This window comes from Zonotrichia albicollis, chromosome 10 (assembly GCF_047830755.1).
Source record: "Zonotrichia albicollis isolate bZonAlb1 chromosome 10, bZonAlb1.hap1, whole genome shotgun sequence".
In the NCBI taxonomy this organism is placed as follows: domain Eukaryota; kingdom Metazoa; phylum Chordata; class Aves; order Passeriformes; family Passerellidae; genus Zonotrichia; species Zonotrichia albicollis.
In genome coordinates this window covers 4,287,795-4,313,369 of record NC_133828.1, presented here as the reverse complement: position 1 = coordinate 4,313,369, position 25,575 = coordinate 4,287,795, and the positions used below count along the sequence as shown (strand labels likewise).

At 39.0% G+C, this 25,575-nt stretch overlaps 1 protein-coding gene and 1 long non-coding RNA gene across 3 annotated transcripts in view; one reads left to right on the top strand and one right to left on the bottom strand.

Annotated features, from left to right (window-relative positions):
• The window catches only part of ARHGAP15 (Rho GTPase activating protein 15), a 321,279-nt gene that overhangs the window by 261,545 nt on the left and 34,159 nt on the right, over positions 1 to 25,575 (top strand). The window contains exon 12 of the mRNA XM_005491382.3: positions 1,735 to 1,869. Coding sequence (XP_005491439.2) covers positions 1,735 to 1,869 — 135 coding nt within the window. The remainder of the gene's footprint in view (positions 1 to 1,734; positions 1,870 to 25,575) is intronic.
• Positions 1,815 to 17,424, bottom strand: LOC141730411 (uncharacterized). 2 transcript variants are annotated; one of them, XR_012581893.1, is made up of 3 exons: positions 17,394 to 17,424; positions 2,931 to 3,034; positions 1,815 to 2,050 (listed from the first exon to the last, which is right to left on the bottom strand). It is a non-coding gene; the product is annotated as an uncharacterized LOC141730411 (long non-coding RNA). The 2 variants fall into 2 exon arrangements; XR_012581892.1 differs by lacking the exon at positions 17,394 to 17,424 and having other exon boundaries at positions 2,931 to 4,927.

Below are 25,575 nucleotides of genomic sequence, written 5' to 3'. Positions count from 1 at the left end.
AGGCTAATTGTTGAAATACGATCAATCAAATATGATCTCAGAGTCTAAAGAAGATCCCCTCTGGTAACTCATTTGAGATCAAATCATTACTTTTATGATTGAGGTAATTGAATGGGAAAAAAAGAAAGAAAGGGGAAAAAAAAAAGAGAGGCTTGAAACCAAAGAAGCAAGCAAGACATCTAAATGAAATGCACAAGTCTGCCTTTGTTCCAGCTTTGTCTCACATTACTCCAAGTTAAGGAACTGGGTTCATTCTTTATTTGTATACATCTCCCAAATCCAGAATTTTGGAAAGCATTTAATAACATTTATTAAATAAAAGTTGAAAGATGACTCCATTTTGAACAAGATTTTCTGCCCAAAAGTAGAGAAAACCGTTACAGTAGGGGGATCTGGTGTTGGGGGTGTCCACATGTCTCCAATGATTTTACCATTTTGTTTAGCAACAGTTCAGTAAAGAGGCTGCTCTTGAAGCCCACTGAATTGCTACACATGAAATTTCAGTGACATTTAGCAAAACATTTCAGGACTGTGTTGCTTCAAATTGAATTTGTTCAGCAGTTTTCATGGTTGGCCCCCGATTTGCATTCAGACTGAAATTTTCTAAAAGAGAAAATCATAGCACATGGGGAAAAAAAGCAAACTCCATTTTTGGAGTAACAGAACTTGGAGAAAGTGTATGTCATTTTGTATCATTTTAATTTGGACTAATAAGGATTTGCTCTTTCCTTGAGTTTTATATGGATTGTGATCTCACTGTTTGTTATGTTCTAACAGTATCACTCTTCTAGAATTAAAAAGAAAAAAAATCAGAAAAAGAAACTCAAAGAAAAATAGAATAATCACCCAATCTTGTTTTATTTTTATTAGAAACTCTATTTTAGCATTTAGTTTCTTTTATATTTAAATTCCTTAGCTCAGTCAAGCTTCAAAAGAAAACATTTTTTTTTGTTTGCAAAACAGTTTTGGAGGCACTTGTGGTTTGTCTTTAGTGTGTTATCATTTTTGACAGCTTTGCATAGCCTAGGTAGGCCAACAGGGGTCTGTCTAATATTGTTGCTGGGCAAATCTTCCTCCCAGAGATGAAAACCAAACAAAATATTTTTGAAGCAGTAAGAAGGAATTAATATCCTTTCTCTCACAGTCCTCTATTCCTTGCTGACATTACATTCAGGCAAAAAAAAAAAAAAGAAAAAAAAAAGAAAAAAAAAGGAGAAAAACGTTCCCCATTATTCCCTTGTACATAGCAAGGCTAACACATGTAAAGCAATAACTCATTTTCTATTGCCATGTTTAGCATATGTCTCCTGTTGGCTCAGCAAGGCCTTTAGGCCGGTCCCTTGAGCCGTCCATCGTTGGCAACTCTTAGCCCCTCGGCCTCAAAACCAAATAGCTTTGAATCATGTTGAGCTGTGATGCTAATTTTCATACTGATGCATTATGGGAATAAATGTATCTGACATACTGTGTCAATGGTACTGTCTCTTTGTGTCTCTTGTTTTTTTGTTAGCTGCATTCCTACAGATGGTATTCCATTGAAAATGTTCTCTTCCTACAAAAAAAAAAAAAGAAAAAAAAAAGAAAAAAAAAAAAAACATGCACAGCACCAAACCTCTAGGTGCAGAAGGCTGTTAACGGTTGCTGATGATAGTAGGCAAACATTAACATAATAATTAGTGTCTTGTAATTGTTTCATTAAAACCAGTTGTTCCATTTCTCCTCGTGTTTTCCCAGAAGAGAAGCTGAATTTGGACGACAGCCAGTGGGAGGACATCCACGTTGTCACCGGAGCACTCAAGATGTTTTTCAGAGAGCTGCCTGAGCCGCTGTTCCCATACTCCTTATTTGAACAGTTTGTGGAGGCGATAAGTAAGTACATCACATACAGTAGCAGCTAGTGGAATAGCCTGTTACATAAAAATAATAATAAACTTAAAAAATAGAAGAGCAGGGACATCTAAAATCTGACTTACCTTCCATTATCCGTGATCCTGTATTTTTATTGCTTTTTGGGACTGCCTTTTATGTCTTACAGCGTTTAGGTGTTTAACTGGAGAGAAGGGAAAAAAAAAATTCAAATTGTTGATCTGTAAATTTTGTCTCTGCATTTTGACTGTAGTGCCTAAAATGGTTTAGGAAAGAAATTAAAATGTGTATGTATTCAAAATATGCTAGGCTGATAATCCATATATCCCCAAACACAAGAGAGAGACTAATAATTGTGAATCATGTTAGAAGGGGCTGTCTTTATGTTAATCAGAATGAAATGCGTGTGTTTTGTTCCACAAGGTTGCAGACTCTTGCCTTGCAGTGATCACAAAAAGAATGCAAAAACATTCATGTTCTCATTTTCATATCTACCTTTGCTAGATTATTATTTTTTTGTTTAAAGTTGGCAGGCAGCAAAAGTATTTTCAAAGTCCCAGGCATTTATTCCGTTCCACGTCTCTGTGGTTTATGTGCTGCAAACCCTCCCTGTATTTAATATATGCAGGTGCATTTTGTAAAACTGTATCAGCTTGGAAAAACTTGACAAAAAAACCCAGTGATTTGGGGCTTTGCTCCTGTTAGAAGGGGGGGAGGGAGAGGTGTAGCTTAAAGGGAAAAAAGCCGAGCAGCAGATTAATTAAAGATCCAATGGAGAAAATCTCTAGGAAAAAAACAAACCCAACAAAGTACTCAGAGGTCTGATTTCTGAGTGATGGGCACACATTTTTGCCATTGCTTTTAATGAGAGCTGGGTGTGCACATGCGCAGCTGTCGGGGAATACGAAACCCTTAATGTACAGCTCACTTTGATTTTATATTCATAAGAGTCTTTAGTTCAACTAAAGCTTTTCAAGACCCAGCATCAGATATAATGAGGTTAAATACATCTCATAAGATCCTTCCCTGCTCAGTTATTTGGAGGTGCGGTGCAGTTAAATTACCTGAAATTTACTCCTGGCAGCTTACTTCCTTCTCCTTCCAAAGGAAATCAGGTGGGGAACATCATCTCTCAAGTTTAAGTTCCTGTTGCACAGCGTCTGCAGTGCTAAGAGGGAAAAACAATAAAGAATTTCTTATTGTTCAGCTTCTGTGATGCCTTGGGATAAGATGCTCATTGAAGCACCAGCACCTGAACATGCCCTTCAGGTGGTTTTGCATCCATCTGCTCTGCCTCTTGGAAAGGAGGAGATGAGGTATCCTCTCGTGGGCCAGAGCCTGACAGATCATCCACACCTCCTATGCAGTCCAGTATTTAATATTGAGGAAGAACTTCTTTACACCGAGGGTGGCAGAGCACTGGAAGAGATTGCCAAGGATTTCATGGAGTTTCCCCCTGTGTCACCTGCTCCAGGTGGCTCTGCCTTGGCAGCTGGGGATGGACGGGGGGAATCTCCACACATCCCTTCCAACCCCAGCTATACAATAATTCTGTGGTCTATCTTCTGCCATTACAATCCGCCATCATAGTGGTCTTCTGGGACTAAGCATATTCATCCTCCTCCTTATCCCTTTTTTATTGTCCATTGGGGCACCTTTTGCAAACACTATTGCGCTCTGAAGAAAGATACCAGCACACCATGATCTCACTCCTGCTGTCGTCTGTCCTCAGCCTCTCTGCTTATGTCCAGGTCAGAGTGTTTGACATCTTTTGGTGGCCCAATGGGGATGTTTTTGATAGTGAAAGCACCAGGTAATCGGTTGTAGGCTTGTGAATTAAGTTTGAAAGCATGTCGGGAAGAGACTGTCTACTAAAGCATTAATATTCATGAGTGAAGAAATTAATGTCCCTTTCTGCTATTTGAACTATTATTAATTCTTATTATGATTTTGAGAGCCATTATACACATTGATAGGCTAATGAACAGTCATTTATAGAGGGATTTTAAGACAGTTTATTCCAAGGAAGGAAATGCTAGCACTCTAGGATGTGCTTTGCACTATTTCAAACCCCTAATTCTTGTTGCTTGCTTTACTGCACATCAGGGTGATTTCTGCCTAATCCAACTGTCTAAAGTAAGCTACGACTTCCAATCAATCTTCTCTTTATTTGGCCTTTACTGCCACAGCATCTACAAATCCGTATTCTCACCAACTCTACTTAAAAAATGTCTATAAACAACAATTAGGTGTTTCCAGGGGTTTTGGAGCTCTTCTGTATGTTAATAGTCTTAAGGCAAAGTAAAAAATCTCTTTTCTTCAGTATCATTTCCATTGCAGATGATTCTTTGGCTACTTGTGCTAATTAATTTGCCTGGTCAGTACTGAGCTGCTAGAAAATCTCCTCCCTTCTCCAGTTTGTTGTGAAAAAGAGACTATTCTTCAAAAAACTAGAATTATCAGCGTACAGTGATGGGTGTGCAATACAGTTAGAATAATGCCAGGAAGAAAACAACTTGATTCAGAGATTGCCATGCTGATTATACCCCAGCTCTGGAGACTCCTTAGTCTTACTGGTTATGTGAGATTAAGGGATCTAAAAACCTACATGTAGTAGGCAGTGACAAGTTTCCAAAAACATTTATGGGGTAGTCCTTCAGCTGGAGGTTTCAGGAGGAATTAGAATCCAAGAGGTGTGGTGGACTCCTTATTCTGATAATATTGTAAAGAATGTATGGAGAAAATTCCATAGCAAGGTTATTGTCAATTTTCCTGGATGCTGCTGCCATGTTAATTATGTGCATGGGAACAAAACTTTACAGTACTGTGCATTATGCAAAGCACTTGCTCTCCACCTTCAATTTCCCCTATAACTAACTTTAGATATGGCCATACTGTTGGAACAATTTGCACATGACCAGAATATTAGAAGATAATTAGAGGAATCGCGGAATTCTGCTTGCCAGGCTGAGGTTGGATAATAACTGTCCATTCATCTTATATCAGGGAACTTATAAATGATAAATGGAAGTCCACAAGACCTCTAGCCCTATACTAATTTTGTTTCCTAGGATTTGGAAAGTAGGGTGTTTCAGGTTATTTTTTATCCAGTGAGTTTGTCTGGGATTACTGGCAAGTCATTTTGTATTATTTTGGATGAAATATGCACTTCTAAAGTGTGCCCAAATGCTGCTATGAAGTCAGGTTCAGCCACACTTAAATTACTCAGTACCACAAATAGTTCTATTGATTTTCTGGACGATCAACAGACGTAGTTCAACAGATTGTCTGCAAGTAAAATTGTGCTTCGCATGAGTAAGGTGGTAGAAGTGCCAACAACTGAAACACTTAATCACCTTATTTACAGAATTCAGCCTTCATAACCATACAAACTTTTGCCAGGACTTCAGCCACTGAAATCTACTTCTAAAATCTGTTTAGAAATGTTAACAGGTAAATATGGTAGCTGATTCTAAATTTTTATTTTGACTGAACTACTTTTCTTGAAATGTCTCAGGCAAAGTGTGGAGGAAAAGAAATTTCTACTACAGTGCAGTGAGGGCTGATATCCTCAGCACAGGAAATATTTAAATATCCACTAGTCCTTCCAGATCTTTTCAGCTGGAGCAAGCTGTATAGACTGTGCATCTGTACAGACAGTGCATCCGTCCAACTGCACTTACGAAGAAACCTCACTGATATTCCACAAAGGAAAATTCCACCCAGTTCCCAAAGCTGCAACATCTGTCTCTGGTTTGGGAGGCTTGGGTTCAGGTCTTTGATTTTCTCTGCAACAGGTTGGAAAGATTACTACACTGGAAAGATTTTTTTTTCAATGAGGTCTAGTGATTATGCCTTCATTTCAGTTCCTTATCTCTAATATGAATTTAATAGGTGCCACATAAGCACTGTAGATAAATAGGAGATTTATTGTTTAAAATGCACACACAGAGGCAGATGTGAGTGTATTTATATATATACACATACTCTAAATAGAAATCCTTCTGCCAGAATTACAATTCTCCTGCAGACAGTTTTCTGAATGAATGTATCAGTTACTGCACTGGGTTTCCCACTTGAGACAGATGAACAGAGGAATGAGATTAATTAAAAAAAAAGAACGTAGTGTTGAAAATCTGACTTGCAGGTTTTCAAGTGGAATCCCTAGCCTGATATGTCTCAGGTCTCAGTGTGTGGAACAGAAAATGTGGAGTCCACACCCACCACCAGATCTCTGGAGAAAAGAAAAATTCCTGAAGGGAGACTACAAGAAAGACAGGGAGAGACTTTTTACAAGAGCTTTTTTACAGGGCACTGGGGAATGGATCCAAACTGAGAATAGGTTTATCTTAGATATGAGGGAGAAATTCTTCACTGTGAGGATGAGGCTGTGGCACAGGTTGACAGAAGAATTCTGGATGTCTCATCCCTGGAGGTGTCCAAGGTCAGGTTGGACAGGACTTGGAGCAACCTGGGATGGTGGAAGGTGTCCCTGCCCATGGCAGGGGATGGAACAAGGTGAACTTTAAGGTCCCTTCCAACCCAAATCACTCTAGGATTGTATGGTTTGTAGGGCACCAGATCCAGTCAGCACATGTGGCTTCAGTCCTGGCAATGCCCCAAGGATCAAGCCCCCCAGACACTTGGACAAAGCCATTTCCCATCTCTGGAGCTCAGGATTTTCAGCCCTGACAGGAAAGGAAGCATTTCTTTACATGGGGAAAAGCAGAGCCACAGGCACCTGAAGATGCTCAAAGGTCACTGCTGTAGTACCTGTTTAGCCTGTGCACCTTCAGGGATAGATGGCAGCTGAACAAAGTTTGGCAGAATTAAAGTGCCTAGACACCACCGAAGGTCCACATTAGATACTAATTTAATTTTTGTTTTTTCGAGATCTGGATTTCTTTTTTTCTGTGATTGCTCTGATAGACCATTAACACTTTTTTCAAATGATTTCACACATATCCTTTCGATATATCAATTAAGGTCTCCTGGTGCATGCTAAGCAGAATTCTCAATGTCATTCCTATCAATCCTACAATGTTATGTGTTACCCTACTATTACAGAAACTGAAGATGGTTATTTAGCATCTTAGACATGATAGAGTTTTGTAACTTTTTTGGTTAGCAATAAATTGCTAGATAAAATTGTTTTTCAGTTTTGCTGGTCTGTGACACTGGTCTTTACTGGTCTGGTCTTACAAAATCTATGATGGCAACATAGGAAAGCAATGAATTCTTCTTCCATGGGAATCATAGACTTGTTTTAACTCTCCAAAGCTAGTGGTGCTATCAATAGCTGGCAGTCCTCTCCATGCTGGTCAGTTGTGTTCATTTCTGGCATCAGTAAAAAGGTTTTTTCTGAGTTTTGACTCTTATTCTGCTTCACTAAGAGCCCCCAAGAGCCCATTGCCTGTGTGGCTTGGGACAACATGCTGCAGAAACTCACATCTATTTGGGCAATGATCACGCTTCGGTCTCCAGCAGACCAGAGCAAATTTTTGCACTGAATAATGTAACTTTTGAGGAGTTTGCACAGAAGCTGTCTGCACCAAAATCACGCAAAAATTAAAATTAAAAAAAAAAAGAACAAACAAAAGCCAACAACAACAACAAAAAACCTGTGTCAGGAGGCAATAAGCAAGTCATCAATACATAATCATGACCAAAGGACTGAGCTGCATTGGTTGAAAAATATAATGTAGGAAGGACCTGCTCTGAACTACTATGCAGTGTTATGAAAATAGTAGCTGGGAAACAGAAAGTAAGTAAATACATTCATTTATTCTGACAGTCATAACATCCTTGTATCATCTTGGTGGAAAGTTACAAAAGATGTCTAAAGAGATTTTCAAAAGACATCTAAAGAAACCTCACTCGAGGCTTACAAAGAACAAGGCTCAAGGCCAACTCGTCTTGGAAAGACAAGTCAGCATATTGCACTGTAAGAAATCCATGACAGTCTCTTAACATCATCACGTAATAGGTTCCTGAGAAACCAAATCTTATCAGTCTCTGGCATTATGCAAATTTCTGTCATAATCTCAATCTGTGGGCTTCGAGTCCTAATCAAACTGCCTTCAGATTCACAGTTGGCGAGCCTCCTATTGAAATCGTTTCTCTATCCTCCATTTACTTGTCCAAGGAAGTTTTGGGGCTTGGCATGGCATCAGAAAGCCTCAATTTCATGTGAACATGGTGATTTATAAACAAATCCAAGGTCACCACAATATATTTCACATGATACATCATAATTAATACACTTTCTTGGCCAAATTTAAATATCAGAAGACAGTAGAGATCCATAAACTAATGTGAGCAGAAAAATAAAACCAACTGTGTAGAAGCAAGAAGTAATCAAAAGTTAAGGTGCATATTTTTAAAAAATAATGAAAAAAAAAAAGGAATGATTTTATGAGTAGCATAATCTCAGGGATACCCAACCATGCAAATATATGAATATATGTGTGGTATACACGTTCTCCTAAACATGGTAACACTAAAAAGTAATAGCAGCTCATTCAGAGTGTGGTACTGGGTATTTTCAGTGGGGTTTGAGTAGTATTAAATCAGTTTTTGAGCTGTCCTTATCTGCAAAGTTGTATGAATATCTGAGTCAAGAATCATTAACTGATAATGACAGAGAAAGAAAAAACCCTCACATTTTAGAAGAGATGTTAAGATGGTACTAGAGAGAGACTACAAGAAAAAGTTTCTAATCTATGGATGTTAACAAAATACAGATTAAAAGTGTTTATGACCATTCTGAGTGAAATAAATAAGTGAAACAAAATATAAGTAAAAAATATTTAAATATATTTAACCTTTAAAGTTCCAAACATTATAGATATCATATTCTAACACAGTCTCCACTTAAATTCAAGCCGATAATAAAGAATATCTCCACTGAAGATCTAAATGGAGGCTGTTGTATTTGCAGTAGCAGCAAACTGGTAACCAAAGAGGTTCACTCCAGGCTTTTGTTCCCAGGAGGTGTCAAGGAACAATATGTCCTGGTAACCTCCCAGTTCTTTCTCAATGACCTTTTCTTCACAGTTGCAAACTGTTTCTGCTCAACAGTATTTTTAAATAGATCTTTTGAGGTCTGGAAGCAACCCTTCTAGGAAAAAAAAAATACAAAAAATTGGAGGTCATGTCTTTGAATAGATTTTTTTGTAAAGTAGCCCGATTTAAGAAATTAAGAAATGTTGAGAAATAAAGAAAAGACATTAATAGGTAAGACATTTCTTCCTTTTTTTTTTATTGGAAAGTTTTAATTAAGATGTTGGAGGGAAATTAAAACAGAATCTACACATGAAAATTTACCTCCTCTGCAGGGCTTTTCCCTGTAAAGGATGGTCAGGTAACACCTGTCCATAGGCAGCCTGATTCTAGATTGATTTGGGTTTATTTTTCTAAAAATGAGCCTCTGGGTTTGAAACAAGATAAGTTGCGATATTTACTAATTCTTTTCTTTGGATAGCACTCAATTCTGCTGAAAAAGAACACTTCATAAAACTCTTAAATATGCACTGAAGCAACATTTTAACAGGATTTTTTCCTTCCTAAACTCTACCCAACACAGTGTTCTGGTGATCCCATCAAATGAAAGAATATTTAAATTATATTTAATGAGTAAAATTTACCTTTTGAGAAAAAGAGGAGACCCTGCAGAACCTCACTCAAAGGGCTACACCAGTGATGAAAATAGCCCTAACATTACAGGGACAGAAAAACAATTTAATTTGCTCTTATAAATATGGTGGAGGCTTTCCAATTATCATCAAAGGAAATGAGGAAGTTTTAAAAGAATCTTTACTTGGATTTTTCTATCATGCAGAAGTTTGTGTAGGAGGGACACATCCTCCCCCAGCTTAGCCTTTTTTGTTATTACTGTTATAATTTTTTTAGCATAGCAGAAATTTTATTGCAGATGCCTGGCCTGTCTCTTAACTCATGCTAATTATATTCATAATTAAATGTTAAACAAGAATTGACTAGGCCAACTGGCTTGCACAGGTGTTTGTGATATGAATGGTTTAATGCTCCCACAATAAATTATTGGATACAAATCTGCACTAATCTACATAGAGAGACCCTTTTGAGGAACTTAGACACACATGGTAGGTCCAGCACTGTGCTTTGAAGCCCGGGCTTGCAAGCAGCACCTACAAGAGAGTTTTTTGTCTAAATTTTGACTTTTCCTTGACTTCATGATCACTAAGATGGCTAAAAGTTTGGGTTTTTTTTTTCTGGGTTCTTACCTGCCATGGGATGCAGTTCCTCAGAGCAGTAGCATCAATGGGAAGGTGGAGTAGCCACTGGATGCTTGGGGGAAATGTCATGTGCTTCACTTCAACTTGCAAAGCAGTAGTTTGTATTTGTGACTAATGGCCAGATTAATCAGAGGCTCCAGAAACTTTCTGTTAGCTTTGCACCAATTGCTGCTTCTCAAAGGATGGAATCAAACACGTGCAAATGGACAAAGGCTGGGGTTTCAGTTTGTTCCCCTTCCACTTAATTTTGGGGCATGGAAAATAGCCTATTAGCCTAATTTAAATTTCATCTGTGGTTAAGAGACTCTTTTTGCAGGGACAAAGAACTGTCACAGCTGCCCAGGGCAGGGATGGAGCCCCCATCCCTGGAGGGATTTTAAAGTGATGTAGATGTGGCACTTGGGGACATGGGTTGGTGCTGGACTTGGCAGTGCTGAGGAAATGGTTGGGCTTGATGATCTTCAAGGTCTTCTCCACCTAAATGATCCTGTGATTCTATGAAAGAAAGGGCAGAAGGAAGAATAAAGCCAGTTTGAGAGTCTGTATCTGAGTTAACATAAGGGAAACCCATGGAGAAAATCAAGCAGGATGATGTGGTGAAAAGAGAAACTGAGAAATCCAAGCAACAGCACTGGGCAGGAAAGGGTTGGGAGAAAGAGAGAGGAGGAGCTCTTTAGTGACTGTGACAAGATCCCTGTGACCTGGAGTGTCTGGGGGAGGCAGGGGGAGAGGAACTACTCCTGAGGGTTATCTGGAGCTCTTGACAAAGTGAGAATTGGCACTCCGGGTTTGAGGGGAAAAATGTTTCATCAGGCTTGTGAGTGAAGCTTCCACTTGGGGAAAATAATAACAGGAGGAGAAGCAGCCTATAATGCCCCAGTTACACAATTTCAGAGGTGCAAAAAATGGAAGAAGTGAGGCAGGGAAAGTGGGAATAGAAGATCAGGAAGGGAGGGAGAAGGAGAACTTCCAAGAACAAGAGAAGGGGATGCTGAAAGTCATCACCCACTGTGCTGTGCTGTCTTCCTCCCTGCTTGCACCTTCCTACAATCCAGAAGTTTCCACCTTTCCAAATAAGAGTAGCACCACACCCCTGTGTGGTGGCACATTGGATCTGAAGAAGCGAAGATTAGCATTATTATGTCTAGATGAAAAAAAGCAACAACTGAATTGTTCTCTGGTCCTCATCATGTAAATATTTGAGGACCTGGTGCACTGTTTGAAGACCTAAACTACTACAGCTGTGGTATTCAGAGTAGGTACTAACTTTGTGGAGTATTCCTATGTATTCTAAATGTTTCAAGCAGCTGAGTTAGGGGAACATGCATAAACTTAGCTTTCACACTTAGAACGTTTTTCCTTTTTCTCTTTCTTTTTTTTTTTTTTTTCCTTTTCTCTTTTGAATTTTCTTTCCAAACAAGACCAAACTGGGAAAAGCAGGAAGGCTTGCCTGGCAGGCAGGTTTATACACACTTCTGCAGCTCCAGCTCTGGGCTATCAAGTGCCACTTCTAGAGCAGCTTTTTCCCTGGCTTGTGCTCCATTTGCATCTGGATGCTCACGTGCAGCCAGGACTAACCTACACTCCCTGCAGCTGAGCTTGGTGCTTGGTTTTCTTTCTCCACCACAGATCAGGGCACCTGATGAGGCCGTGTTCCTGCTGCAAGCTTAAGTGTATCATTTTTTTTACAAAAAATTAGCCCACTGTGGAGAGAGAAATCCTCCACAGAAAAATAATAAACCACTGATGAGAGTAACCACTTTAAGAGATGGTAGAATTTGATCCAGGATCTGTGGTTTTGCTTTGAAGCAGTAGTTGTCCTTTAGTTCAGATGGTATTTGTGAATCGTTGCCTCAAAAAAATAAAAAGGGGTCTTTTGGCACATCCTTTAGGCTGATGACAGGCAAAATGAAGTAGATTCTGTCTCAGAAATCTCCAAAAATAATCTTAGGTTTGACATAACACACCATGTCATGAAGTGATATAAGCCACACATAAGCACAAAGCAGGTTTTAAATTTAAAGAAGAATAATCCTATTTTCAGATAGGATACTTTCCATCAATTTGGATAGCAAATATCTGATGCAGAATATAGCCATGTTAATGCTGAGATCCCTTAAAAGCTGCAGTTCCTGGTAGCAGGTGGCAGTGGCAGCCTGCTTTGTACCTGTGCTCTCTGAAAGTTGCTCAGACCATCCACACACACATGCATTAATGATTTCTATCTGGAAATAAGGATCTGCACTATTTTTTAATGTCTTTAACCCCTCAGCACCTGTGATCCAGAGCTCCCAGTGCTGGAGAGTGATGCAAAATGCATTAATGCTTAGCACTGGGAAATCCCAACTCCTGGTGCCAAGAGGTTCATAAATATAGTAATGAAACCTCTTGACTCAAAAGTGAGCACTATTTAACAGAACAAGCATGAACAGCCTTTAGGAGATTTTGCAGCTGGATTTGTTCCACTGTGTCAGAGCTGAACCTCCATGATAGTAGTTTTAAAAAACTGTGCGTGGTTATAAGAGAGAGTTTAAGGAAACCAGGCAGCCAAAAATTAAAACTAAATAAATCCATGGAAAGGAAAAGTAGATATAGTGCTGCATCCCTACCAGAGAAAGAGACATCAAGATTTCCCAGTATGAATCTAGTGACAGATGTCAAGGTCTTTGGGAAGTGTCCACTAAGCTTTATTTTGCACATGTTCCTGAACAACTAAAACAAGTATTTTGTGTGTTAATTTACAGCAAATCAGCATCAATAAATCAGAATCATGTAAGCAGTCATGTTTATTATATCCCTGTTGCTTAATATTCATGATAGTAATTTATTTTTATAGTACAGTTTCACTGTTATCTCCTCCTTTGCTGTAACTTTGAGACAAGCAAGTTGAAAAAGTAGAAGGTCAGGTAATACTTTGAAGACAGTAAAAGTTCATTCACTTGGAAGTTGCCTGCTTTGTTGTTTTGATTTGGGTTTTTTTTCCCTAATGCTTTAGTCGCTCCTTAAAATATTTATACAATCATTCCTAACCTAGCATTATTTATTTAACAAATATCTCTGCAAAATGAGAGTTGCAGAGCAGTGCATGGATACCAGCTCTACAAATGAAGAATCCAAAATTTCTAGAACTCCTCAATTGAAAATGGCCATGAAATCTTCTGTCAACGACTGTATTTCTAACAGAATACTTTTCTTTTAAAAAATTTAAAATTCACAGTTATTTAAACTTTCCTGACATTTTTCAATGGCAAGAGTTGTAAATCAGGATGGCAATAATAGAAACAGGAGGTTTTATCTATGAAACATGCAGAGTACAAAAACTACAATTTCTACCTGCCACTCCTGCGGAAACACCTCATTAATGACTGAGTGAGTAACTTCAGATCTGCTCCCTAATAGTGCATTCAGATTTAGCTGAGTGGCTCTTTTATTTTTTCACATGTACTTTTAGGTAAAAAAATGGATTTCAGCTGTGTCAGTTGAGGTACAAGGACCTCCATTGTTCCTTCAGTGCAGCCATAAAGCATGATTAAGTTTAATAAGAAAGCACAAATTCAAGGATGATATAGATGTCAAGATATTCTCTATTTTCCATTAATCAGAAATCAACAGAATTCTTGATTTTCTTTGCATTCTTTTTCAAAAATAGTGTTCTGTCCTGCTGATCTGCTTCACTGTTTGACCTCAGACTGAGTTTCTGTAGCAGAAGAATTACTCAGTGTGTAAAACTCTTCTGGTTAGAGCCAGCCTTTAATTATACAATGGCCTCATTGGTATGTCCCCTTGTCTTTCAATTAAGGATGAGCTTTTGATGAAGTTGTATTGGTTACTGCACATAATCAATTGTTTTTCATCCAGGAACATATTTTTCATTAGACAGGAGGTGGAGGCCACACAAAAAAATATTGCTGATCAGATGAATGAAATCTAAACCTACCTCATCACAAAGATAACATCTAAAAATGCTTCAGGTTTATTTATGGCAAACAAAAAATATGACTAGGCTTCAAGAAATGATGAAGATAAGCAGACATAAAAGACATTTTTATTCTAAGTGTAAACTATCATTAAATGTACTTAGATTTATACCCTATAATTATTATGATTGTAGCAATTAATCAATCAACTGATTAACATGTAGGGTCAGCAGGACACAGTGATCTTATCTTGAAGCTTGAATTAATTAATTATTCCTTACTCTACATTATTATTTTCTACTTGTGGATGTTTTTTCAGTGTCCCTACTGAAAAAATATATCTTTTTTTTTCTTTCTGTGATGTATTGAGTCGAGCAGGGGAAGACACTGACGTACATTTACTAATTTGCCATCAGAAATTCAAATTAATTAAAACATTTTTAAAACATTGCATAATTTTTAACTACTTGTTACACTCTAATTAGCAAGGTTCAATTAAATTGTTTTCAACGTAGCAACTTAAGAGCTCTCATCTCTTCAAGTGGAGTCAAATTCAGCGGGTGTATATTGTTGCAATGATATAATTCCACGTTCATTATCCCAACACCAGTGAAGTCTCTCTGAGCAGAGCATTTGTTTACTGTCTGTGGCAGTGTGAGGATTTTCCAGTTCCACAGGCAATCCTGCTGTCAGGATTGAGTTCTTCCTGAAATTTGCCGACCATTCAATTTGCTTTATGCAAAATTATTTTATGCCTCTGCCTATGGCAGGGGGTTGGAGTCAGATAATCTTTAAGGGCTCTTCCAAACCAAACCATTCTAGGATTCCATGAAAGGAATCGCTTCCAGTAACCCCTTCCTTGTGCTGAACATTTCCTCTGTCTCTTGGAAAAATAATTTGTCTCACCTACCAGAACTCTTGCTGGCTCCAGAGGGGACACCCTGTTGCACCACCACTGTGCCCAATTTCCTCCTGGTTATCAGCCCCAAGTTTGTTTGACGTTCCTGGTTCTTAACAGCTTGGGCTAGGGGTTCTAATTTTGTTTTTTTCTTTTTTTTCTATCTTATTGTTGTCTTTTCTCTTATTCCATAGTTACTAGCAAGCCTAGGAAGCCCTGGTGGTGTTGAGGAAAGAATCAAGTGCTCTGTCAGGCAGCACCCATTTCAGTGGCTTGTCCCAAAAAACATTCAAATGCTCTGGGCTTGTAAAGACACATTTTTATTCTGTTCACCTGCTGATCTGCCCTTTGCTTGTGCTGTGATGAACTAGGATAAAATAGATTTTATGAGCATCTCCCTTCTCCTCCTGTGCTGCTCTGTGGCCATGGGATAGCCAGGGAGGTATGGGCACAATGTATTGGATGTTTTATCCAAACAGACCCAGTTTCTATAACCCCCATCCTGACACACAGTGCAGTTCTCTTCTCCATAGAAGAGAAAAATCTGCTTTTTCCCCGTTTTTTTTCAGTCTGTAACACCCTAATGCAGCGAGTCCATGTCCTGATTAGGCTCTACTATTATCTATACAATCAAAAATAAAAGAGATGCTAAAAATCCAGCTGCTGGCTCTCTCACTAAGCTCTCAGGAAAGTTCATATCCCAGCCCCTGGTGGTTTTATTTTTCCAATTTTAGTGCAGGAGATAGCAGTAATAGAAGTAGGTTTGGGGGCCTTAAATAGAAAGGGTAGGAGAAGCAGTTATCATCAAGCTTTAGCTTTGAAGTGTAAACTTAGCAAAGACTTCCCTGATGAAGTATACATATGGAACTACAAAATGCCACTTTTTATCCATTTGTTTTCCTGACCATAACCACGTTTTCACACTGTCAGCATTTTCATTAGGAGCTCTTTTTGTCAGAGGTTTATAACGAGAATGTAAAGATTTGCTATGGGCTAAATCTCAATCCAAGAGCAAATGTTTATACCAATTCTGAAAACAATCAGCTTGCCCATTTGTAGTTATGCATGTGTTCATCATCTGTTACTGCTTGTCCAATGCTCTGCAACTTCTGGAAGGAAAAAGAGACATCTGGAGGGGAAAAAAAAGCTATCCTGCAGATAGCACACTGTATGTTCTCCTGAGTTATTGAATAAGGTACTGCAGAAATGCAGCTTTTTAGTCAATACAAATAATTTTTTTGCTTAAGCCTGTCAAATTTACTATAGAAATATTGTAATGTATGGTTTAGCCTGGTCTCCTTTTATGCATTACTTACACAGAATTTGCTTTAAAAATTCACTGGAAATTATTCACCTAATGAACTGAGCCACTTTTTGTGATGCCAGGCACAATGAATTCTTTGAAAATGTTTAAGCTTTTAAATAAAATTTAAAAGCTAAATTTAAAGCTAAATTTAAATAAAATTTAAAATCTTCTGGACCTGAGGGCAGACAGGGTTTTCCTGTCTGTCACTTCCCCTGTGCATCAGCCATTAAGTCCCGCGATGTTCTGGGGATGAGTTAAATGGGAAAGATAATTTATAGTCTTTATCCTTCTCTGGCTGTGTTGGTTTGAACAAAAAGGTAAATAGGGTGGGCATGTATATAATGGCATAAAGAAAAATTTTTACACAAAATAAACAGAAAAAAGTATTTGTGCATGTAAGTGTTACCTGTGTACAATATGACTCAAAATGAAATTTTTCTGGGTAAAATTCAGAAGTCATAGAGCCATAGAATCACAAAATGGTTTGATTTGGAAAGAAGATTACAGATCTTGTTCCTACCCTTCTGTTGTGAGCAGGAACAACTTCCAGTAGAAGAAATAAAGATAAACCAGGTGCTGATCTGAAAGTTGTGTCGGTTTTTATATGGGAGATGCCTGAGGTTGTAGAGCACTTCAAGAAGCTTTGTAGTGCTTAGTATTTATGTACAATGCTCAGTGTTACAAGTATTTACTTTATAATAGCATTACAGTCATACTTACGAGTCTCTTTACTCAGTAAACCTCAAGAAAAAAAAATTGCTGTCCTCATTAGTGTTTCTTCTTAAACCACAGTAAAAATTAATTGATTCACCCCATCCTAGACAAAGATATGTCTCCAAACTTAGCACCAACGTGGCTGCATCCACTCCTAAAGTACGATTAAAGCGCTTGGAAAAGTGTGTATAGAACATCCTTGTAAAGCCATCAGGGAATTTATTTTTTCCTTTAGCAAATAATTCATGAGCAGTTATAGCTCGTTGACAAATCATTGTGCAGACAATGAAAAGAGGTTTTTTTCAGGATGGGCTGTGAGTACACATCTGGTATGAATGTTCTCAGAAATATTTCTCCACCCTGCCATGCACAGCCCTTTTGTTTTTGGGAGATCTCTAGGGAATAAAAAGGCTCACCTGAATATTTCAGAACATACAGGCACGTCAACCTGGAAAAGAAAAAAAATAAAAGTCTAAAAATTCTTTCTTTTTTTAGCTTGACTCACCCAGTTGTGCTTTCAACCAGGAAGCTTTAAGAAGCTAATTAATTATGAGCTAATTAAGCTTTGCAAAGTCATTGGGAGAATGCTAGAATTAATATAAATATTTCAGAGCAAGTAAACAGAGGGAAATCAATTATTATTTATAAATCAGGTACCAAAGCAAGCAACAGCAGCCCTCTCTGTTCCATTCCCCCACTCCACAAACATTTCTGATCTTTCCAAGCTTCACATTAATCAAGTAAGGGTTAAAGCAAGATTTTAAATCCTATACAAAATCTGTGGAAATATGTGTTCTGCATAAATCTGGGCCACAAAATTAATACACTTGTATACATTTTCCCCATCTGCTATATTGCTGACACATCCAGCTTGTAGCCCAGAATGTTTTAGAGAAGAAAGGGCCATCTCTATGTTTAGTGCAAGAGTTCAAGTGGAGTTAGAGACTTAGTGGTGCACTCAGGCTTCTCCACTAAACATAGAAAGCAGCTTGGGGTACTTGGGAAGTTTTCTTCCATAATGCCAAACCTCTGGCTATTGGTGGGGGAGGAAGGAGTGCTTTTTTGGGGTTTTTTTTGTATGTATGTGAGGAATTTAACTGCAAATTTAGTGGAGAAAAAAGTTTCCTTTTGTACTCCTTCAGTCTTGTCAGCTATCATAATATATCTGTGTGCCTGTGAATGTGTACACATAACAGCTATAAATTTTCCATTAAAAGAAAGAAAGATAAAAAACATTCAGGCAAGGGTAAGGTCACCTCAAACCTCCAGATATCGTAGGAGTAATTTCAGGGGCTGTTTGCTGGGAGAGACAGCTCATTTCTGGTTTGTCACTGCAGACTCCCTCACCCAAGCTGGGTGTGTACCTGTGATGTGTTTTCCTGTGTCAGGAGGTAAAGGAGGTGCAAGGGAGGTTGGCCTTGCAAGGGCGGTTGGCCTTTAATCACTCTTTTATTCATTCACCATACCAGATTTTTAATTTGTCCATGTTATTTTGCCATAGATGCCCAGTGTGCTATGCAATTTTGAACTTCCTAATATTTCCTGTTCCCAGTTAAATATATGGATTTAGATTCACCTTCCTTTTTTTTTTTTTTTTTTTTTTTTAATAATGTCTTTTACTAACCCTCTAGTGCATGTTTGTGGGTGTTGTGGAATAACCATCTTGTAGATTTATGGACAAAAAGCTGAGGTCCACTGATCTGACTCCAAGTCACAATTTCAGAAGAGTCAGTGTGACAAGTTAAAGTTACCAAAAAGCTCCTCTTGATGTAGGGGTCTACCTGTGGCTTTAAGTTCATGTTTGACTTGCAGAGCCATTGTGAGTTCTGAAATCTCAATTTCTGTTTCAATAGTATCAAAGCTAAACTACACCAATTAACTTTCTATTTGCAGATTAAGCCTGTATAATTGCATAAATAGTCTCATATATTTTCCAACATCCTGATCTTGAGCTCTGTCAGAAGTCACCTAGAAACTTGAACCCTTGAAAAGATGCCATGGAAGGTTCCTGTATTTTGATTATATATACATATCTATATATAAAATTATATATGCAATTCATTATGTATTATGGAATATGTATTATATTATGATTTTTGATGCATAGCCAAATAATAGCACCATTATAATAGGGTTAGATTACAAATCCTACTTTTTAAATGCCCATTTATTTTTCACGTTCAGCACACCAGAAATCACCAAAATTACCCTGTGAAGTTCAATTCCTGGGTCAGATCCACTTTTCAGTAACTCAGTCATCTCCATTGATACAGCAGTGCTGCCTTCCACCAGACAGAGACCTCAATATTTGTCTTCTCCACACATTAGACTTTCCCACATAGAAGCAATGCATCATATGTTTATTTGACTTCTGTGGCTTTTGCTGGTGACTCACACTGACTGCTTGGTGGTGCTTTTGCAGCCAGCAGGAGAATTATTTTATCACTATGTATAGTAATTCCCATGTCCAGTGAAACATGGAAAAATTAAGATTATTTACCTTACCTATGTGCCAGGTAATATATTAATTGCTACTTAGTAAGTCCTTCACTATGTGAACTATTGAACTACTTTTTCTTTGTTTTTTTCTTTTTTTTTTTTTAAATTTTGGAGCATAAGATATATGTAAGGGAAAGATAAAGACAAGCAGAGGAGAAAGGGAGACAAGGAAGATGGGTGCAAAGGGAATTGGGAGGATCAGAGAGAGACTTGTGGAAAGACAACCAAGATATTTGGGTGGAAATAGATTTGCTCGCTTTTGCCCTTTGAGACTTGAGGGTTGTGTACATGAATCCTTGGTGGATTTTTGTTTTGCTAAGCAACAAAATCAGGTTTCTTCTGAAAGGATCCATCTGGAGACAACAGTGCCCAGCCCATGAAGTCCAGGAGATTATTTATTAATGTTCATCACCAGGTCTTCATGCTGAATGATCATATCAAACCTCACTTTCAGCAGACACCATCCTTGACTAGAGATAACTTATAAGCACACACACCAAAATGTTCAGAAACCTCCCAGTCTCACTGCCAGGAAACCAGAGAGGTCCTACAGTTTGCTGTTGTTGCTGACCTTTATATTAATTCATTCATTTCTTTCCATGTGAGCAGATCTCTGGGTCAAACAGGGACTTTTTGTAGATACACATGCTGCTCTTAAATCTCCACTGCATTTTGTTTGAAATGGTGGCTGTCACATTAGAGAAATTGTGATTTCCCTTTCTCCCTCTGCCATGCCTTAATCTACCTGTAATAAAATACAATGAATTGAAATGAGAAACTTCTATGTAGAGATTGGTTGCTGTTATTCCAGTTCTGCAGAAATCAGTGGAAGATGTTTTCCCTTTCCACCTGTTCATACGTTCTTCCACAGCCTAGACCAAGGTCAACTCTGCTTTGCTCCGTGTTCTCCTCCATTTGGTTCAGTCCCATTTCCATTTCTCCAACCTATTCCTCTTTAAAATGCAAACTAGTAACATGGGGAAACTGTCACTAATTCTTTTATTTGCTTTAAAGGGAGGAGCACACAGAGCAGGGCCTTCACCAGCTCTGTGAAAGACCCTGGGTACACCACCATCAATATTTTATCACTTCATTGTGAAGATCAGGGGAGAATCAGGCATTTACAGACTCACTTCATCCCTCCTTGCACCCCTTTTGTCTGTCTCCTCCTCACACTCTTTGGATGCCACAGAAATAGAGGCACATGGGAAGTGGGATTTCCCTCCAAGGTGCAGAGCAGAGTGAGCATTTCCAATGAGGACACAGCACATCTTTGGCTGTGCTCTCATTTAAAGCATGCATGGTGCAAAACCAGGTTAGATAACCATCCAGTGATGTGGCTTTTTTTTCCTTTTTCTGTTTGTCCTTTACACCATCCAGTGATGTGGCTTTTTTTCCTTTTTCTGTTTGTCCTTTACACTTGCAGCTTGCAATTGGAAAGGTGTGAGGATGAGGCACCAAAAATAGAGGGAGGAATCCAGGTGCACAAGTTCGTGTGCCATCTCGGAGAAAGAGGGAGCTTAAACTGCAGCCAACAGAGAAATCTGGGTGCACAAAGTTAAAACTAATAGTGAACTATCTGCACACCATTTTTTTTGGCAGAGCCAAGACCCCCTCCATTTGTCCAGAGTCGCAGAGTGTGTGAATGGCTTTGCACGGGAAATGATTCTGAACTTTGCAAATAGCTTTTATTATAGCTCCTCTGTGACACTGCTAGAAAACAGATTAGATCATAGCTCATTTCTCTTTTATTATTCTGACAGTGATTTCATTTGTTCAGAACTTCCATTTTGCCTTTAATATCTCATATGCGGTCACATTTTGGGAGCTTTAGGATGTGCTGGTTCTGCCTGCATGTCTCTCACCTTCGCCAACTCATTACAGACAAGCATCCTCCCTAAATAACAAATATTAACAAACATCTATGAACTTCAGATGATACAATTCCCAGTTCATTTCCTGGGCTATAACACTGCCAGAGAGGGATCAAATAAAGAGCCTGCCTGATCCCTAAAATAAGGCATGCTGGTGTGGGAAAAGTCCTTTGTTTTATACCTATAAGGGGAAAATATATTAAACCCTGCCCATGCAAAGAGAGCCCACAGCTAGAACTGCAAAAATAAGAGTTTGATAGCCCAAAACAAGAATTTCAGCCAACCATTCTCTCCTGCAATACATTCCATTTCTGCCCTTTAAAGTCAACTGATTCAGACGCTCTCAAAATGAATGTGGCTGGCCCCAAATGAGCCCATTTTAAGATTTGTTTGGGGATTTTTAGCAACATAAAGTCACTGTCCTGCGGTTCTTTTACTCCCACCCATGTGAGGGACCAGAGAGACCTGACCTGGTATTAGGTCCTTCCCACTGCTGTCCAAACATTACAGCAACCCTTTTGTGCCATCGGTCGCTGGGATTGCCTGGAACAGCCTTCAGCCTGCTCTGAAGTTATGTTGGGCAAACATCCAGCAGAAAGCTGTTCATTACAAAAGCTGAAAGGTCACTTTTGCACATATAATATCTTTCTTTCCCAGTCCATGGGCAGTAATTAATGATTTAAGCCTAAAAAAACCCAGTGAAAACTGAATGCTGTAGAAATAAATATCAGTAACCTGCAACAAAAAGTCTCCAACATTGTGCATGTCTAGCAAGGATCATTACAGTTAGCTAATTTTTTTGTAGTATCATAGCAAAAAAGCTCTATAATTTTATTTTATACATATTCAGCTGTGACATTATGATGCTTTTTTCCCCATCTTATGTCTGGATCCTTTACCTACAAAAGCCAGCTGAGGGGTTTGGTTTCTGTTTTGTTGTTTTTTTAGGTTTTTTTGCCCCTGGATCAGAGAAAGATTTATTTCTGCGACTGCAGATATTTTAAAATATATTTTAAATGTTTTCTATTATTCCCTCCTTCTGCTCTCCACACATGTTAAAATCCGCTCAGAGCAAGGGTCTGCAAAAGGAGCTGGAAAGGCCTCTGTCCTTTTTCTGGGGTTGTTTTCTTTGTGAGCCTGCAAGGACATTGCATTTGTGTGGGGTGTGTGTGTGAGTGTGTGTGTGTGTTTGTGTGTGTGTGTACATGCACAGGCTTAGTCCTCAGGTGGAACTGTGGTTCCTGTGCTTTCGTTCTCGAAGCTGTTATTCTGGAAGGGAATGGAGGCAGCTGTGTTTACAGCTCAAGTCTTGGCATACATTTACCAGAATCTATTATTCATATCGTTCAGTATCAGGGAGAGATCTCAGGCCACCTGTCTATCTGACAAATTCACCCTTTTGTGAGCTTTCTGTTCATAGCAAATTATGTTCACATTGATGAATTGAGTTTTTATGAGCATTGCTAACTAACATTCTCACAGAAGGCCAGGGGCAATAGACTGCAAGTGTTTCTGGTCCACAAGTAAATGTTAAAAAGAAAAAAACTGCCAGTATTTAAAGACAATTTGCCATGGAGGGATAGTTAAAATATTTGGCAAAGCCTTGATATTTATAAATTCAAGAATGTCCATAAATTATTACGGATAGTATACTTATCACAAATAAAAAATAAAAATAATTCTGCACTGCCCCCTGTGAACATGGAGGGCTCTTTAGTATTCTGTGTGTTAACAGGTAGACAGTGATCAAAGCTTCTAACAAATCCTTATCAGGGCTTAACACAAGGTGGGAATCATTTAGTTTTGCAGAGGGGATCTTCCTTTGAAAATTGTGCAGTGAAATCACTGGGGCAGAGCAGAGTGAACACAAAATGATGATTTACCTGGGCCTTTCAGCATGGCACTGGTTCCTATCCAAGGAGCCACCAGTCATGGGAGCAGCTGTACCCTATAGATTCAAAGATCTGTAGTTGTAGATCAAAATATTTCCATAACAAGAGATTATTGTCAGGATGTGCTGGGACAACATTGCCTGTGAACACCCAAATTCCTCATGCCCCTCACCCTACGGATAACACCAGGGATGGAGTGTGACCCACCCCTGAGGGCAAAAAGGGATGAGGTGGGCTGCAAGCCTGCAGATACAATCTCCAAATAAATAAACACTCAGCTGCATCAGGTAGATCTATTTACTAGACTCTGATGCATCTAATGTGCCATTTAATATGCCTTAGAGCACCTGAGACTCCGCACAAAGCATCCCAGAAGCTCCTCGCGCCTTGGCGTGGTTGGAGGATAACGTGGATACATCAGGGTACCAGGGTGCCAGCATCTGAGTGGCTGAATCCCACCACAACTGCCATAAGGCTGCTCTTAGGGGCCCACAAAAAAAAAAAAAAGGGGGGGGACAGCAGTGAGTGGCATTTCAGTGAGAGACAGTGGCACTAATAGCCACATCACGATATCGAATTTCCGAAGGGGAAAAATAAAGCTACAAAGGCAAAAAAAAAAAAAAAAAAAAAAAAAAAAGGGAAAAAAGAAAGAAGCACCTTTTGAAGGGAAAGAAAACCCACAGTTTTGAAGAAAAAATGATGCTTTGATGCTTAAGAGTCCCTCCTTACGGCACAGAGGAGACAAGCAGGTAGGAGGCAAGGAGCCACCTGGCCGAGAGCACTGGAGCACCTTGGCCCCGTGGCGGCGGGACGCTCCCATCGCTTCACACCCGGGGCTGCCTCTCGCCCGCGCGGCTCCTCGCGCCGAAAGCGTGGCAGCCCTGCCTGTTGTTTTGAGAGGTGCGAATGCCCCTCGCGAGCAGGCTCTGCCGCTTCCAAATCTGTACCGCCGGGGAAACAGGTTGCGCAGCGTGGCCTGCTGATCCGCGCCTGCCTGGCCAGTAGCGTGGACAGAAGGAGCGCTGCTGTCGCCGTCTTCCCCAAGTTTCGAGCCGAGGCAGAGGGTGATAAATGCGGTGGGTTGCCTTTCAGTGTATCAGTCAAACCGCCAGTTTGGGAGACCTTTCCCGTTAGGAGGGTTTGGATTTTAATTTCACATGTGCCAATCAGGTTGTCAAGCGCTTTGGGTAGAGCCCACCACCATTTTGTCAACTGGAAGCGCGGCGCGAGTTTAAGGAGCGCTGAAATAGCTGAGAGCCTGTTCCAGCTGGCCATTCCTTAATGGGAGAACATTGTTCTGCCTTCCTTGTTTGTTCTGCCTTCCTTGTTTTAACCCGTGCCTGCGCCTAGGTATCTTCATCGGTGTCAAACAAATTTGTAGGACTGGTGATTAGTTGCCCAAAGAGCATAATATATGCATTATTAATTATAGAAGGTAAGTTTGGCTAATTGTCATTTCTATACAGTAGCACTGCACTACGATACATTTTAACAATCTATAAATAATTGATAATTTTTTTTCTTTCATCTTCCTCCCTAGTTTGCATAAAACTAATGACTTGGTAAATGTTACTCACTTCAAAATATTCCACTGCTCCTATGAAAATTAAACCAACACTGTAACCTTAGCAAATAAGGAGATTTTTCATCTTATTGTAGGTTAAAAAAAAAAATGAAGAGGAAATATAGTCCTTCCTCCTATCAAAAATCTGACTCTGTGAGAGCCAAGTAAAAATCATGCATAATATAAAAAAAAAAAAAGTGAGTAATAAGGAGACTAATAAAAAAAATAAATTTGACTTTTAAAGGATCAAAAAAAATTCAGGAAAGTTGTGATTTTACTTTATTCTCTAAGTCTTCAGAACGGTCAGAAGTGGTATTTTTTAAGCTTTAAACAGGATAAGACTATGACACAGACACAAAAAGATAGATCAAGGAAGGCTTCAGTGTGAAGTGGTAGTATTTTCAATACTTATCAAATAACTGCATGCATAATCCCATAAATCAGGTTAGCTGAAGACTCCAAATTCTTCTTAAATGAGGTGTTTGGGTATAGTTTCTGGCTGCTTTGTTAATATGATTACAGTACCTTGCTGGTTCCTTGAAATGAAGGATTTGCCACAGCAAAAGTGCAGGCTCTTTCTGAGTTCTCTGTTATTTCTACAAATCCACAATCTGTCAGTCTACAGTGTTATTGCACTGAGGCTTTACTCTCTAATTTTCAGAGCAACTGAATCCATTCCCAGAGTTATTGATGACACTATAATTTCACATTTATTTGCTGTGTACTGCACAGTTTAAAAAAAAAAGAAAAAAAACAATAGAAAAAGACC